Genomic DNA, 18134 nt, shown 5'->3' with positions numbered 1-18134 from the left:
CGTTGCCTCACTAGATGGCTGACGGCGGCCGGCCAGAGACATTATTAGCTGAAGGCGTCCTGAAACCTGATATTAAGGAGTTCTGCAGGATCCCTGGGATTCTGAGGCTATTTAGTCTTTGAATACCCGAAATCCCTTTCTCTTTCTCTCTCCAAATTGAATATAGAATTCACCAGGAATGAGCGGACCCTAGGGAGAACCCCCAATCACTTCTCAGAGGCCACGTCTCTGCATCTTGCCAACCTGTACTACTAACTTCCAAGATATTGAGTAACTCTTGTTTTCTGGTGCAGAAGAGGGCAAACGGAGGCACAGTGTGGTAAAAGGCTAATATTACGGGTTCAATTCTCGCAATCCTTGGCGTGCATAAAGAATCACTTGGCATGATCTTAAAGTGCACATTTCCGGGCCCCAAATACCAGAGATTTTGGATCAGTAAATCTGATATGGATACTGAGAATCTATTTGACCAAACTTCTCTGGTGATTTCTATGAGAGGGATTGGCAGACCAGTCTTGAGAAACATATGCTAGACTACTCTGAATAATAAACATTGGAAAGATTGTTCGTTGGTCTTTCCATTTTATGGACCTAGGAAGTTCATAGATGGGAAGGAAAGCTCTGGCATCTATTTAGTAAATCGCCAGAAAACACCACTCAGCCTCCCTCTCCTGCTATCACAAAGCTACATTTCTAGCTCCACCTGGTATAGAATGAGTGCTTTCCTTCAACCCCAGATTTTCCCATTCTTTTCTATGGTAAGTGTAACATAGAGCATCTTGCGCAAAAGAGGATGGAGGTGGTGAGTTTTATTTGGATTTCTGTATGTTTCTGCTTTAATTTTCTTTAAAGTATGTTTCCTGTAAATGTTTCACAAGGAGAAAGTGCCAAGGACCCTAAGAAACTACTTTGAAAAGGAAAAATCTCTTCTTGGCTTAATGTAGCCTGACAGATGGACACCTACTGCTTTATTTTGGAAGAACTACACTGGGATTTCTCTCTTTCCCTCTCTTTTAAGAGAGATAGAAGAAAGGAATGATTCACCCATGTAATCAGAGTTCTCACATCTTTGTTAAAGGAAATAAAAAATCATCCAGGAATCTTAGTGTATCTTCCACGTCTATTCATACTTAAGAATGGACTTTAGGATTTTCTAGACTTAATTTGATGCATGATGTAGCCATTCTCTCATTTCAATATGATTTGTGGTGGGAAAAAAGCTGGAAAAGGGAAAACAAGATAAGGACTGGTGGAGGGCATTTAAGGAAATTTAAAAAATGAGATTAGGGCTTCCCTGTGGCGCAGTGGTTGAGTCCGCCTGCCAATGCAGGGGACGTGGGTTCGAGCCCTGGTCCCGGAAGATCCCACGTGCCACGGAGCAACTCAGCCCGTGTGCCACAACTACTGAGCCTGCACTCTAGAGCCCGCAAGCCACAACTACTGAAGCCTGCATGCCTAGAGCCCATGCTCTGCAACAAGAGAAGCCACCACAATGAGAAGCCTGCGCACTGCAATGAAGAGTAGCCCCCCACTCGCCGCAACTAGAGAAAGCCTGCGTGCAGCAACGAAGACCCAACACAGCCAATAAATAAATAAATAATAAATAAATAAATGAAAAAATGAGATTAGTATCTAATTTCCTTTATCCCAGTTAAAACTGTTAACTGCAAGATGGATTGACTTGTATATACTTATTAATGTTTTGTATAACGTGATGATTAATGAGGAACCCAAAAGGGCCTAATTAGGGGAAGTCTAGGATTTTGTCTATTTGTTTATTTGTTCATCTATGACTGCTGATATTCTGCTCATCCTTCTATGCTCAGCTCAAGTAACACCACCTCTGGGGAAGCCCTCCTCTACCCCTCCTAAATTTTTGTATGTCTCTCCTTGAGGCCTCTGCTCTGGTCTGCATTTTGTGTCAACTTTATTATAGTCCTTATCACATTCTTGCATTAATGTATTTTGGAATTCTTTGGGCTGAGCACAGTGCCTGGCATATAATAGGTTTCTAACTAGATAAGGTTAGGCTTATTTATTGTTATATTTATAATAATTATTTATCTTTTTCACAGTGTTTTTCTGTGATCCTTTGAATCTTGAACTGCTACGGTTGGAACGAATCATTTATAATTTTCCAAAGTACAGATGGGTGTCATATGATTTCTAAAATACATATGTGATTTTCTAAGTCTCAGTGTCCATATCTGTAAAATGGAGAGCTGCTTATCTTACAGGTAGTTGAGAATGTCACTTATTAGCTGTGTGATCATGGCAAATGATTTAAGCTTTTTGAGCCCGTTTCCTTGTCTTTAAATTTGAATTATTGTGAGGATAGATGTGATACTCCATAAAAACTGCACAGAGCAGTGTCTGCTAATGATAAGCACTCAATGATAGCTATTATTATTAACACTGACATGAAATATTAACAATGATTTATATTAATAAATGACAATGAAATGAAGTAATTGCATGAGGAAATGCGTGCTGTAGAGTGATACTAAATGTAAAGTATTGTCATTATTATCATTATTAGGAGATTGAGTAAGAGCCATAAATAAATTGATATTAATACTAGAATAAGAACTATAACTTACAATGAGTCAATAAAGGAATTCCACAGGTATTCCAACGTTTGGATGCATTATGAGTGGTATATATTATTATTAGTGTACTAAGACCAAAACCTGTACCTCAAGTCCCATCATCCTGTAAGATCTGTCACACATTGAGGAGGAAAACAAAGGAAAAAAACAAAAAACAAACAAACAAAAACCCATTGGACCCGGATGTAGGCATAAAACTACATTTCCCAGCGTGCTTCACACTCACATCTCCACTATATATAGTTCATCCGGGTTCTTCGAGATGCTGTTTGGCGACTCGTCGCCATTCCCGGAGCAGCTCGGCCTCGGCCCAGAGGCGAGTGTCGGTCTCTGTGTCGGAGACACTTGTCCCCGACACCAAGACAGCAAGCCCTCTCCCTTGCCCCGCGGCGGGAGAGCGTGTCCGGCCGGCCGGCGGGGCTCGCGCACCCTCCCTCGCCTCCCCTTTCCCCGCAGCCTCCGCCCCGCCAGGCCCGGCCCGGACCTCCGAGCCCCGGCCTCCTCCTCCTTCTCGGTCACCGCCGCCGCCGCCGCCGGGCTCAAGAGCCCCGCCCGCCGCTTCTCCTTCCAGTTTGAGAAGCCGAGGAAGGAAACAGGGAAAAATGTCGCCATGAAGGCCGAGAACCGCTGCCGCCGCCGACCCCCGCCGGCCCCGAACGCCATGAGCCTGGGTCTCCGCCGCGCCCGCTCCGCTCCGACTGCCGCCGCCGCCGCCAAGGCCCCCTTTGATGCCGCAGAGCTCCCCCAGCGCCGCCGCCACCGCCTCCGACATGGACAAGAACAGCGGCTCCAGCAGCTCCTCCGCCTCTTCGGGCAGCAGCAAAGGGCAACAGCCCACCCGCTCCGCCTCTGCAGGGCCGGCCGGCGAGTCTAAACCCAAGAGCGGTAAGGGCGGGCTCCTTGGCGGGGGGCGACTGCTCCTAATGCTGGGGAGGATCCTCGCTCGTGTGCCAGCTGGGTCACCCAGGGACAAGCTCCGCTTTCTACTATTCATATCTTTCTCTTTTCCATGGCTCCCATTACTTCTAGTTAACACTTAATGAGAACTGTACTGCGTGGTTTTAGTACATTCTTGCATTAAAGCTCGAAATAGCTCGGTGAAGTAGATGCTATTCTTATCCCCATTTTGCGGATGAGGAAATTGAGGCTCAGAAAAGGTGAGGTCACCAGCTAGTCTGTGTAGTAGGCCTGAAGACCTGGTTTGCCTGACGCACCAGCGTACGCTCCTAAAACCACTAAGTTCATTTACTCTTAATGTTGAATTAGAATTGGGTAGTGTTCAAGTTTAAACGGGAGGGTGGGGCCCAGAGATTTGTTAAACTCAAATCTCATGTTGAATGACCTGGTCCCAGATCTCCCCAGATGAAGAGGACTCATCTTTGAATGGCTTTGTTTAGTGTGGAGTAGTGGTTAAGAGACCAGCCTCTGGATTCAGTCTTTTTAGGTTTGCCAGACCTTGAGTGAGTGTCTCAGTTTCCTTACCTGTAAAGGTGGAGAAAATAAATTAACTTAGGAAACAAATGAACTAATGCTTAGGAGAGTACCTGACACCTGTTATGCACCAAATGCACAACATGTCTATTTCCTTGTTAGACTAGGATGGTGTCATCTTATGGGGAAGATTTTGTCATTTCTGTAGTCATGCCTCTCAATATTAAATATGACCATCATGATGATAATAGCTACTATTTATTGAGGGCTTACCATGTGCCAGGTACTGGGCTAGGCTTTTACCTCTTTTTTCAGTACTCCAGTCACCTGTCCAGCAGGGTGGAATTGTTCACATCTAAAGAAGGAAAAAGGTGAGAAGCCAGGAGATCTGGAGTTGAATGTCTTCATCTTACTTCAGAGCTCTGCTCTTTTGTATTTTGATTAAATTAGCAGTAATAGGAAATGTTTTCAGTGGGAATAGTGGGGATGTGTGGCAGAGAGGGGAACATTTGGAGTCCCCAGATGTGGAGCTCCAGTTGTTTAAAACTTCCAAGATTAAGAAAACTGCAAGGCTGACTTAAAAACCAGAAAAACAACTGTAAGGCTGAGTTGAGTTCAGAGTTTTTCTGCTCTGTATAGCAAACTTGTTTACCTGGTACGTCAAGGTCTTCTAGAGCTTGCTTTTGGAACTCAGGTGGAGACCAGTTGTCTTGATAAGAATGAATGCTTTAAACATCTAAGCAGGGATAAGTGTAGACTCTCAGGCCACGTCAGGCAGTATTATGTAGACTAATTTTGGGGTTTTGCACATGTGTAGGTTTATCGGAGATCTCCCCTAGAGATAGAGGTTTGCCAGTCCTCTTGGCCAGTGTTGGAACTAGTTTAGAACAGTCTTCATATTTTTCAGTACAGCTGGTAAATAACTTTTGCATTCTATTCCTAGATGTTAAAGATTCTGGTTCTCCAGCTATCTTAATTCTCAACTAATTTTTCTGGGGCTCCTGTTTAAGCCACTAACTTTCAGTCATGAATCAGTTGCAGTAAATGCCTTAAGTTGATTTATTATTTAGTGAAGCAGTAGGTGAAAGTTTGCCCCAACTCAAACAAAATAATACAGCAACAAAACTGAGGTATGTAAGGCATTTAACTTGTATTGTCCTGACTTTGAATATGTTGATTAGTGGAACTAACTCTCATTACCCAACAGGATGATGCAGAATTCTATTGTGGTTTGACCAAAGTAAATATTTGTCAGTGTTAACATTTCAGTCAGACTTGTATAGAGTAAGTATTAATTGCTGGGTTCATTCTGACTGAAGTGAATTTTTCTTTTTTTTAAGCAGCTACATAAAGGGACTTCCCTGATGGTCCAGTGGTTAAGACTCCACGCTTCCACTGCAGGGGGCACGGGTTCCATCCCTGGTAGGGGAACTAAGATCCTGCATGCCATGTGGCATGGCAAAAAAAAAAAAGAAGAAACCCATACAATACTCTTTTTTTTTGGCCGCTGCTGCCATGGGGCATGTGGGTTCCTTAGTTCCCCAACCAGGGATGGAACCCGTGCCCTCTGCAGTGGAAGCATGGAGTCTTAACCACTGGGCTGCCAGGGAAGTTCCCCTTCCCCCCCCCAAAAAAAACCCCATGAAAGACTTCTAAAACACTATTCACCTTATCAATTGAAAGCTTCTGAGGAAGGAAGTAAAAACTCACGGAAAGGACTTTTTTGCTGGGCTTTATGAAATACACAGGTGTGCCCTCTGGTAGCATTAGTTTTTGTTTAATGTGTTTGTAAGAGAGCTTGAATATGTTTGCCATTGCCATTGCCTACTTTTCTGGCTGCTGCTATGTATATTCCCTTAGCAAAAAGGAAGGATAGGCCTGTAGCTAAATAGAGTTCGTCATCAACCATAATCACCTGTTTGCATTTAGGAACAAATTCAGAGACAGTAAATAGAGATTAAAAATGGCTTAGGAAACTAGATATTGGCTAAGGTTGAGCTGAGAGGTAGCATATACTGCCTTAAGAACATTACAACTAAGACTAATGCTACCATAGCAGATATTGTTCAGGACCTCTTACACAGTGACTTCTACTTCTAGATGGCTGCTCTAACAAAAGAGTAGATTGAAATTTTGCATAATTCCGTAAAAAGATTTCTGTAGGATTTCAGAAGCTGACTCAACACTTGATGTACTTGATTCAGCTGGAAATTGTTGAAGGGACCTTTTGAGTTTCATGGTACTGAGTTGAAGGAAGAACAGGAAAGGTGAGGTGAAAAGACATGACTTACAACTTGTCTGTCTTTTGTTAAAGTAACAAGAACAAGAGTTTTTCAGTTTTTAAATATTTAATTCCCTTTTCCACTCTTCTTTTCCTACCTCACATGAGAAAAAAACCTTTGGTTTCTAATTCTGTAAACCGTGTGTGTAATAAATGGTCATTTGCTTCCTAGTTGCATGATAAATATACTTCAGTCTTTGTTCCTGCGACTGGCTTAGGTTTGCCCTTCATGCACACAGGAAATAAGTACATTTGGCTAACAGGATTTATTTGATCTTTCTGGCCAGATTGGCATACCACAGTTTCTTTGCCTTGGCTAATTGCTTCAAACATTTGCATAATACTCCTTTTCTTGGATCTATTCCTACAGTTTTGTTCCAGTAGTGCTAAGATGTAGTTCTAAGAACGTTCAACAGTAAATATCCCAGGAATGTAGCCCAGAGGAGAGAGGTGGTTTAGAGTTTGGGGAAAGTTGTTTAGAAAGAGCAAAGAGGGACTTCCGTGGTGGCACAGTGGTTAAGAATCCGCCTGCCAGTGCAGGGGACACGGGTTCCATCCCTGGTCTGGGAAGATCCCACATGCCGCGGAGCAGCTAAGCCCGTGTGCCACAGCTCCTGAGCCTGCGTTCTAGAGCCTGTGAGCTACAACTGCTGAGCCCACATGCTGCAACTGCTGAAGCCCATGCGCCTAGAGCCCATGCTCCACAACAAGAGAAGCCACTGCAACTAGAGAAAGCCTGCGCACAGCAACAAAGACCCAGCACAGCCAATAAATAAATAAAAATAAATATTTAAAAAAACAAACAGTAAACTGATTTAAAAAAAAAAAAAGAGCAAAGAAAGTAAAAAGAGGCAAGAGAGAGACCTGGCTGTTTTGGGGCAAACAATGGACCCTGGCCCGGAACCAGTCTCTTGCCCCATCCTTCTGGGTGGGGGATGGTACTGCCATGGAGGTTAAAGGAAGGTCAGGTATTATGAAGCAGTTATTTTGAGGTTGGTGGTATGAAGCACTGTCCTGACACTCTTCCTCTTATATTCCGGTACCAGAAGCCAGGTTACTAGGGGTAATCTGCTCTGAAGAAAGCCTCTGAGCTGTAAATGGACCTGGAGGTTTTGATGGCTTTGAAAATTGAGGTGACTTAAAGCCTTCAATAAACACCATTTAGGGAAGTTAAAAGAATTTCCAGGCTGGTTGGCTTGAGTCCTTGGTTTCTATGGCTTTTTGAAAGTCTAATAGGTGCTCTTGATAGGAATTTTAGATTTATTAATAATAGGCTTTCAAATAACAGCAACTATGTGCCAGCCACCAGGGTAGGCATTTTACAGAAGTTTTCTCTTAGTCCTCATGACTCTATGAGGAGGGAGGGGAGAGGATTAGCCCTATTTTACTGACAAGAAAACCAGGAGTTAGAGTAATTGTCCAAGTAAATTCCTAAGAAGTCCCAGGCAATATTACTAAGTACACTTTATATAAATTCACTTAACAAGCAAGTAACTTATTGGCACATGTGTCATTCCTGATACCCCATCTCTCTTCCTTTCATTCAGAATTAATAATTTCAGCTGGACTCAGTTATCAGTTGATTCTGTAGTAAGGCCATATGTTGCCCCTCCAGAGGTGCTTGTCAACTGCTTTGGACGATGGGTAAGCAACTTGCTTGTGACATGGCATGAATCAGCAGCAGAAACTTCCTGGCTGGTATTCTGATCTGTAGACTGTCCCACCTGTTACAACTACAGCTAGAAATGTTGATGTTGCCAAATTTTTTAACTGAAAAATTTATGGCCCGTTATTTGGTAATTGGGGGAAGAGACTGAAATATGCTTACTGTTACTTGGTGGAGACCTTTCTCTTAGGGAAATGTGGGACAGCTGAGACACAGTGGATTAAGTTTTCAAGTCTCCTGTGTTCTGGATTTGAGCCATTTAACTAATGGTCCATTTTGGAATGTGTCTTGATAGTTTTTGGCAGTTCTCAGCTCTGGGTGTGCATTAGAATCTCTTAAGGACCTTTTTTTTTTTTTTTTTTTTTTTTTTTAATAAGGATGTGTGGGGCTCTTCCCTAGCAATTCTTTCTGATTCTTTAGGTCTGGTTTGGGCCCTGACATCCATAGTTTTAAAAGTCTCTGCAAATGATTCTCTTGTGCAGCCAGGATTGTGAACAACCACTTTGAAATTTAAAACTTTCAACAGAGAATATGTGTGTCCTAGGAACTTAGTTTGACTTTTTTGTCTGTTTTCCAGAATCTAAAGCAGATCACCTCATTGCTATCTCCTATTAGAGAAAGGAGGACAGATTCATCCCCCAACTTATTCACATGTATATTCTGGCAAGGTGCCTCAGAAATAGCACTCCTGAGTTTTATCTCTGGGTCCCAGGCCTAACTACCTTCAATCTTTAGCTGCCTGGGTCTAGAGATAAGAGCCAGCCTCTCACTTTAGATGTCTGACTTCATGCTGGTAGGTAAGTGAAAGACAAGATGAGGGAGTGGATTTTAGCAACTAAAATCTTGAATCCTTATGTGGTCAGTTGTCGTAATGTTTTAGAAGTGAGCAGTTCACTGTCAGCAGTTCTGTAAGCATTATGAAACCATTTCCTTGCCAGTGTGGTAATAAGTGAAGAAATGAAAACAGCCCTCCTCCTGAGTGCCAGGTTACCTTTTTGAGCCCTTGAAGTGTAGAATCTGGCTTTACCTAAATCTGTGCAGTCTAAATCTATTAGGTCTTGAAAACAACAGGGTCAAATGCAGGATCATCTGAAATAGTCTTGGATAATAAGGTTTGGGGAACATATGTTTTCTGCATATGCCTATCCTCTTCATAAAACCTCATTTCTTTTCATGGTAAAGTTAGCTGGGGTTCTGTATCCCTCTGAATTTTCTGTTAATTTGAAATCTTACTATAAACTAATTCCATGGGTTCAGAGCAAGGCAGAATTTGAGATCTGAAGTTTCATTTTCTAATTGTTACCACTGATGCCATGTTTGACTGTAACTGTTGCGAACTGAAGTAGTAGGTAAAAGTCTAGTTCTTAAATTCTAACTTTTAAGCTCTGGTCACTTTCCCTAACTGGGATTGAAAGGTGACTGGTAGGAGTGAACCCTAGCCTGGCAGTGTTTCTTTGACCATCTGTTCTGTTGACAGTGCTGCCATCTCACATGACTGGTCAGGTTTGGAGAGGATGACATACCTCTCATTTATCCCATGTTGCTGGCAAACTGAGTGTGAAGTGGTTGCTTCGAAAATCTGGACTCTGGTTTATCAGCTGATGTTTCCTTTTCCCTGAGGATATGCTTCATCTTGAATTTATTTTTGTCTGCTGTAAAAGAAGCTGGTCACCTTGTCTAGAAATAATTTCTTGTAGGTACTTACAGTTTTTTAATTATCCAAATTATTAGTATACAGAACAGTAATTCTGTTTACTTAGGTCAGAATTTTAGAGGGTGAGGCCTGAGCACAAGAATCCCTTAAAAGCTCATCTGGGTGATTCCTACAAACTGTAGGATTGAGAACCACTGTTTTAGGCCAACGTGAATAGCTTCATTTCCCAAAGGTAAATGTCATTAACAGCCTGCTCTGTTGCCTTTCCAGACATGTTTCTATTAATTATATATTTTTAACATAAATAGGATTAAGCTATATTTTGGCAGGTGGGGGGGGGTTGTAGTTTCTGAGGCTCATGCTGGAGTCTTCTTTTTTTTTTTTTTTTTTTCCTGCGGTACGCGGGCCTCTCATGGTTGGGGCCTCTCCCATTGCAGAGCGCAGGCTCCGGACGCGCAGGCTCAGAGGCCATGGCTCATGGGCCCAGCCGCTCTGCGGCATGTGGGATCTTCCCGGACTGGGGCACGAACCCGTGTCCCCTGCATCGGCAGGCGGACTCCCAACCACTGCGCCACCAGGGAAGCCCTGGAGTCTTCTCGACTTTATAAACTACCACCCCTTTAAAGTTTGAGAGTAAGCCTAATGGATTTCTTCATTAAAAGTCCCCCAACTTCTGTTTTCTCTGTTCTTGCTTTTAAAGCCATTAAAGTGTAGGGTACAGACTTGATTTGGTCAGATTTCTGTGTTGAAATAAGGCAATATGAAGTGAGTGAAGGGACAAGAAAGATGAGTCTTTTTTGGTCTGAAGACTAATTTGGGGACCTTTCACCGTTATTTACTTGGTATGGGTCTCAGGTTCTCAGATAGCTTTTATTTTGCCTCCTCTCCCCTGCTTTTTTTTTTAAAGCTGGTAAACTTTGGCACATGTTAAATGTGTCTGGGGGCTTCCCTGGTGGCACAGTGGTTGAGAGTCTGCCTGCTGATGCAGGGGACACGGGCTCGTGCCCCGGTCCGGGAAGATCCCACATGCCACGGAGCGGCTGGGCCCGTGAGCCATGGCCGCTGAGCCTGCACGTCTGGAGCCTGTGCTCCGCAACGGGAGAGGCCACAACAGTGAGAGGCCCACATACCGCAAAAAAAAAAAAAAAAAGTGGTCAGGGTTCTTTGTTCAATTTGGACAAAATAATCTATGCAGTTCAGCTCTGCAGTAGAAAAAGTGGGGCAAAGAATACAAACGAGCTCTTTACACAAAATACAAATGGTTAACAGACTGAAAAAATGTTTGTTGCTAGTCATCAGAGAAATTCAAATTTGAAACAAATTATTTTGACCCTTCAATTTAACAAAGTTTATTCAACTCAGTATTATAAAGAATGTAGTAAACTAGATGTTCTCTCTTATACTGTTGTTAGAATATAAATAAATTGGTATGGTTCTGGAAAGCAACTTGAGGATGTGTAAAAGGCTTTATGATCATACTTAATCTGCTAATTCTACTTTGAGAACTTGACATAATTATACACACAGGCCTCTGTATAAAGAGGCTCCCAATACTATTATATTAAATAAACAAAAAGTCAGAAGCCACCTAAATGCACAACAAATTGGTTATGTTACGCCATAAGCATATGGTAGACAACAGTGTGGCCATTAATCATGGTTTTGAAGCCTAGGGGTGCATGCAAATGCTCAAGGAGTAATAGGTGGAAGACAATATATCTTACATGCCTGTCATTCTGTGGAAGATGTGTGATGAGTGTATAAAATGGAGAATAAAAGGAAATTAAACACTTCATAGGTTGGTATTCCATGGGCACTGGCGAATTTATTCTTCTGGTTTCCAAAATTGAACTTATGTTCTTGTAATTGGAGAAAAAAAGCAAGAAACAGTTTTTAAAAGGGTATAACTTCACGCTGATATACTCTTAGAGTCCAACTTCTTTTGTTTTGTCAATTTAATAGCTTCTCAGTTTGACCTCTAAAACGTATGTAAATATTGTTTTGCTTTTGTGCCTTCTGTATATCTGCTAAGACCTAGGCCACACCATTGCGGTATAGGGTCTAGCTGTGTTGTAGTAATTTAAGAAGAATGCCTTCTGTCCTGCCTTTTTTAGTATTAAGGAAAGTACTTTTCCTTAATATAGATAGGCTGTTCTTTTTCTGTCACTGTGTCTGAATGGACTTGTATCAATACAAAAGCAGTGATTAAGCTCTGTTATAAAGAAAGACATTGTGAACTGAGAGTCTGTGTGGTTTGATCTATATTGTGTCCCTCCTGAGGGAGGGACCCTTTAGGCTTCATTCCAAAAAAAAATTTTTTTTTTCACCTTACTGTGTAATGTCTTGCTGAAAGCACTGATGCTCTGGCCCAACCCAGATATCTTGGAGGTCATGGAAGGGCCCACTCACCTTTGTTTAAACACAATTTTATTGGGAGGTGGAGAGCAATTCGTCAAGTATATGTATCATTTCTTAACTAATTTTTTCACATTTCTTGCTTTCAGATGGAAAGAACTCAAGTGGATCCAAGCGTTATAATCGCAAACGTGAACCTTCCTACCCCAAAAATGAAAATTTTATCAACCAGTCCCGTCGCTCCAATTCACAGAAAAGCAAAACTTTTAATAAGATGCCTCCTCAAAGGGGCGGCGGCAGCAGCAACAAACTCTTTAGCTCTTCTTTCAATGGTGGAAGACGAGATGAGGTATGGAATTTTAGAATGTCCTTTCTAGAACATAAGAAGCATGAGGTCTGATCCCCCCATCCCCAGTTTATTAGTGGTTGGGAAGGGGTGGGAGCAAGAGTTCCCCCCCTTTCTGAATTACTTGAGTAGTTGAGGATTAACTAGGTTTGGGACTTCTCCTCCTTTCTTCCCTTGAAGGTTATGAACATTTTCTTGGAAGACATTGTAATTATGGATTGTGAGAAATTATAGCAAATTTCGGGTACTGTAATTTGTATCATGCTTTAAAAAAATTTTGTGTCATTCTTTTATTATCACTCTTGATTTATAGGTACACTTTGGAATATTTAGGTAATAAAATGGCATTAATTAATGACATTAATTTGCCCAGTAGTATCTAGAAAAATGTAAAATGCTATATATTCTTAGTCCCAGGTACTCTGATTTTAGGAGTTTCTTAGATATCTTTCTGTAAGTGCATAAAGACTCATGTACAAGGGAGGTCATTGCAACATTGTTTGTAGTTGCACAATTTAGGAAACAAACTAAATGCTATTAGAGCTAAATACATTATTGGTTAAATATATTATCCTGCTGTTTGAATGTTGCCTACTATGTAACCAGTATACAACAAGATTTAATGGATGCACTAATGGAAGAATTCATTCACTCGCCAGAAATTTATTCCTCACCTACTATGCACTAAATATCATTTAGAGTTTGGAATACAACATTGGGTAGAGCTTATAATCTAGTTTGGGGAGACAATAAACAAATCGTTATGTAATAAATACAATTATTAAATTTAAAAAAAAGTAGACTGAGAGCGGTAAAGGGATAGAGAGTAACAAAGAGTAGTTTTAGGAGGTGGCTAAGGAAAGCTTCTCTGAGGACTCTCTGAGTCCTGAATGAAGCAAGGGAGCACACAGTAGAATTTGAGGAAGGGTGTGTTAGCAAGAGCGAATTTACAAGTACAAGGGACCAGAGATGGTAATGTTTTTCGTGTGTTTGAGGTAAAGCAAATAGGCTACCATGGGTGGAGAAGCAGGAAATGAAGCCAAAGAGTAAGACAGAGGGATCAGATCACATGGGCCCTTGAAGGACTTTGGCTTTTGTTCAGAGAGATGGGAAGCTATTGGGGGGCTTAAGAAGAGAAGTAAGGTAATCTGACTTGGAATTGTAAAGGGGAGAGTGGAAGCAGGGAGACTCGTTAGGAGCTTATTAAGGTATTCCTGGTGAGAGTGATTGAAACAGAGTGATAGTGATGAGAGGGGATCATATTTGGGGAGATAGTTGCAGGTAGAGCCAGCAGGATTTTTAAATAGATTAGATGTGGGGTTTGAGCAGAGAAATAAATGACTAGTGTTTTTGGTAGGGGCCCAATTCAGGTACCGTTTGCTGAAATGGGGGCAAGTTCAAGAGGAGTACAGGGTTTTGGGATGGGGAGGGAAGGGGAATGTTTAGATTAGATAAAGAATGTCATTTGGAAGTGTTACATTTGCGTTGAGATGCCTGTTGGATCTCTGAGTATAGATAGGCTGTTAACTGAGTCGAGTTCAAGGAGGAGACCCTGGCTAGAGAGCTGTCCATGTACACTTGGTGTTTGCAACTATGGAACTAAGTGGGATCATTAAGGAGTGAGTGTTGCGAAAAGGGAATAGATTCAAGGACTGAGCCTGGAGTCAGGATGATAAGGAACCAGCAAAAAGGGAGGAAGAGAACTGAAAGCCATTTGGAGAAATGGCTTGTTTTGTCCTGTGCTGCTGTTAGGCTGGGTAAGAAGATTCGGATGGAAAGTTGACCTTTAGATTTGGAAATGGGAAGGTAGTTTAGGTTTTTGGCCTTGCGCTGCTTTGGTGGAGTGGTGAGGACAAAAACCTGATTGGCATAGCTTTAGAGAGGATATGAAGAAGAAACAGCAAGTTTAGATAGTTACTTTCTAGTGGTTTTGCTCTTACAGGGGACCAGAGAGGTGAGGCAGTAGCTTGAGGGGAATGTGAGGTCAAGAGAGATCTTAAGCTTAGAGAAATGCAGCATACTTCTGCTAATGGGATTGTTCTGGTAAGAGGGAAAACGTGATGCAGAGGAGAGAGAGAATTACTAGAAGTGTCCTTGAGTTCCTGAGGAGTTGGGGTCTAGCGCACAGGTGGAGGAGTTGGCTTAGGAGCTTCGCCAGTTCATCCACAGTAACAAGAGGAAGGCAGACTAGGAGCACGTTGGAGTTCTTTTCTGATTGTTCTTACTGTCTCAGTGAAGTGTAAAAGGTGAGCCAAGAGAGGAGGTTTGGAAACCAGAGGACTGGAGGATTTGTCTGGGTGTCTGGGGGAATCCGTGGAGCACAGAAGCGTAATAGGATTGCAGTATGACCGCTGGGCCGCAGAAAGGTCTACTTTAGTGAGGCTGGTGGGTATGGTGTGGTTGTGTTCTTTAGCCATGTTTACTTGCTCTGATGCTGTGGATTAATTGGGAAAGTTTTGCCCGGTGAGTACAGCTGACGAAGAGAAGAGGGCAATGGAATAGGATCAGAGCCAAATAAGGAAAGAAGATTTGGGGGGAGGGTGTTGGATCACTGGTTTGGAGATCCCAGTGGAGGTGAAAAGTTGTTAGAATCAGAACTAACGGAAACAAGCTGAGAAAGGAGTGAGTTGCTGGTAGGGTGCTCAAAATTAAGATGGTGGAAGAGGTGCAGTTATTACCACTGTGGTCTAGACTGTAGAGCAGTGCCATCCAGTAGAAATGCTAAGATAGAAATGGCAAGCCAAATATGTAACTTAAAGTTTTCTAGTTGCCACAGTAAACAAGTAAAAACGATGAAATTAATGTTAATATATTTAATCCAATATAGCTAAAATGCTATTTCATGATGTGGTACTGGCCACATTTCAAGTGCTCAGTAGCCATCATATCTGGATAGTAGTGGCTGCTTTGTTATGACAGCACAGCTCTAGATGGTATGCCCATGGCAGTGGGTGGCAGAGGTAGAGTGGAGGGCAAGCTGATTGGAGGAGAGGAAGTCAAGGAACTGAGAGGTGAACATGTTGGAAGTGTAATCAGGAATTACGATGGGCAGTATTAGAGACAGTGGGCCGTTAGTGGTAAAAAGATGAAGGTAGAAGGTTGAGAATGTGGTAGATTTTGTTGAGTGAACATGAGCTCTTATCTGAGTTTGGGGCATTAGAGTGGAAGACTGATTAGGGGAGGCAGAGCCTATGGAGATGAGAGTCTAGGGGTGAGAGATAAGGGATGACCTGGAAGTCTTGGGCTTCCTCTGGTGAGTTACATAAACAGTGAGGGGGAGGTGTTGTCTCCCAAGATCTGTTAAGATAAAAGGAGATTGCCTAACTGTGTGATATGCCACTGTATTTAATCATAAAGATCATATACTCTGATTCCGTATTCATAGAATATCTCAGAGGGTATATTGGTTGCCTCTGGAATAGAAGGTATCTTTGGCTTTATCCCTTTTTGTACTCTTTTTGCCCTCACCGCGCGGCATGCGGGATCCCAGTTCCCCGATTGACCAGGGTTTGAACCCGCGCCCCCTGCAGTGGAAGCGCTGAGCCTCAACCACATGACCGCCAGGGAAGTCCGCTTTTTTGTACTCTTTAGATTTCGTTATTGTGTATATACAAGTGTTGCTCATTAAACTCTAAATTTGACTTTACTAACAAGCAGCAAAAGCCTTAAATTTGCATTCCCTTTGACTCAGTAATTCCTACTCTACATTCAAAAGAAATAATTGTAGGTGCTCAAATGTTTGTGCACAAAGGTCTGTCAACTGTGTTTATCATAGCATTATTTTGTTAATGCTGGAAAAGCCATGAACAATCTGTCCTACACTAAGGCATTATAGTATACCTATCGTAATATAATGGTATATAGCTATTTAAAGTGACTCTTCAGGGACTTTCCTGGTGGTCCAGTGGTTCAAGACTTCGCCTTCCAATGCAGGAGGCGCGGTTCGATCCCTGGTTGGGGAGCTAAGATCCCACATGCCTCACAGCCAAAGAACCGAAACATAAAAAAGAAGGAGTATTGTAATAAATTCAATAAAGACTTAAAAAAAAAATGGTCCACATCAAAAAAAATATTAAAAAAAAATAAACGTAAAACAGGCTTACCAAAAAAAAAGTGACTCTTTACTAGTATTTAGTGACAGGGCCAAGTGCCTATGACATTAATTAGGAAAGTGGGATTAGAAAATGGACTAGCTGACTTATAGCAGGTACCTGTACCATTTCAATTTGGGAACGTTAGGAGGACCACAAAAGCTCCAACACAATAAATCTTCCATCTCTGTGCAATGGTATTTCTCACACGTGGTTTCTTGTCACTTCCTAAGCTGTTTCTGAATGTGCTGATTGGATTTATTTCTGGACACAGAGCTAGTCTGCCTACATGTTCTAATTCTGTCAGTTTTAATTAACAATGAATAGCAGTGTGTGTCTTAGACAGGAGGTCTCTGGCAGGATCCTGAAGCCTATGGCAGTTAGTAGCTGCCTGCAGGCCGCCTCCAGAGTATAGTTCCACAGATTCATTTTGACCAGAAACAAACCAGAGAGCAAGTAGCTAACAAGAGTGAAGGTGTAGGAGTCTTACGGGACTGTGGAAAGATTAATCCGGTAAGTAAATCTTTGTGCTTCAAGATAGCTAGAGAAGTTCATGCTGGGTTTTGTCATTTAATGGTTAATTGCCACTTAGGGCAGACTAAATAGTTTATAAGTAATTGTATGTTAGAGGCTCTTTTTCTCTTTTTCCACTCCCATCTAGATCTTAGGTAGACTTTTGCATTACCCCGTCCTAGGAAAATTGTTTACTAAATATAAGCCTGTGTTTTTATTTAGTTAATATTTTAAGCCGTGTAGAAGGAGGGGTTGTGCAGGTTTCTGCTGTCATTTAGCAAGTGTCATCCTAATCTAAAATCCTCTGATTTATTCTCATTCTCTCTAGGTAGCAGAGGCTCAGCGGGCAGAGTTTAGCCCTGCCCAGTTCTCTGGTCCGAAGAAGATCAACCTGAATCACTTGTTGAATTTCACTTTTGAACCCCGTGGCCAGGCAGGTCATTTTGAAGGCAGTGGACATGGCAGCTGGGGAAAAAGGAACAAGTGGGGGCATAAGCCTTTTAACAAGGAATTGTTTTTACAAGCCAAGTGAGTATGGCTACTCTTAAGTGGGAAGTAAAGTTGAGCCTTTGGGCATTTGTGGTGCAAAGAGTCTTCTTTTAAACTACTGTGGGAGAGAGGCGGAAACAGAGTTGATTCTCTCTCTCTCTGTCTCTCTCTGTCTGTCTCTGTCTCTCTCTCTGTCTCTCTCTGTCTCTGTCTCTCACTCACCTCACTTTGAAAACACAGATGTGTTTCAAGTGGATGTTCTTGGTGCTCAAAAGAAGATAATAAATTTAGTTATTTAGCTTAAATAAATAAATGCTAAAATTAAATAATGCTTTAGTATCATGATGAGGTAGTAAAAGTGTTTGCTTTGGAATTGAATCCAGATTTGAATCTTGTTTTGGCCTTCGACCTTGGGTAACTTACCTAACCACTTTGAGATTCAGCTTTTCCTCTGTAAAGGAGGAGAAATTACTTAAGGGAGAATTGAGTGCCAAGTTGGAGTGCTTGGCATACATTTGCTCAAATACTGATTCTCTATTGTTTCCTTTTGTGTGGCATTAGTTATAATTAAGGTTTGACCTTGGATCTAGACTGAAGTAACCATTTAGTACTTTATATAAACTGGTGGGAGTTCCCTGGTGGCCTAGTGGTTAGGATTCCAGCCTTTCACTGCTGTGGCCTGGGTTCGATCCCTGGTCA

General features: G+C 42.0%; 1 protein-coding gene across 3 annotated transcripts in view; it reads left to right on the top strand.

The window, feature by feature from the left end:
* The first annotated feature begins 3330 nt into the window (after positions 1-3330).
* RNF10 (ring finger protein 10) overlaps positions 3331-18134 on the top strand; it is a 31079-nt gene continuing 16275 nt past the window's right edge. For all 3 annotated transcript variants that reach the window (XM_012537333.3, XM_004281416.3, XM_033408753.2), the window contains exons 1-3: positions 3331-3494; positions 12146-12345; positions 17275-17474. In XM_012537333.3, coding sequence (XP_012392787.1) covers positions 3338-3494; positions 12146-12345; positions 17275-17474 — 557 coding nt within the window. In that variant the 5' untranslated portion in view covers positions 3331-3337. The remainder of the gene's footprint in view (positions 3495-12145; positions 12346-17274; positions 17475-18134) is intronic.

Source organism: Orcinus orca, chromosome 15, assembly GCF_937001465.1.
Source record: "Orcinus orca chromosome 15, mOrcOrc1.1, whole genome shotgun sequence".
In the NCBI taxonomy this organism is placed as follows: Eukaryota; Metazoa; Chordata; class Mammalia; order Artiodactyla; family Delphinidae; genus Orcinus; species Orcinus orca.
This window is presented reverse-complemented; position numbering and strand designations above follow the sequence as displayed.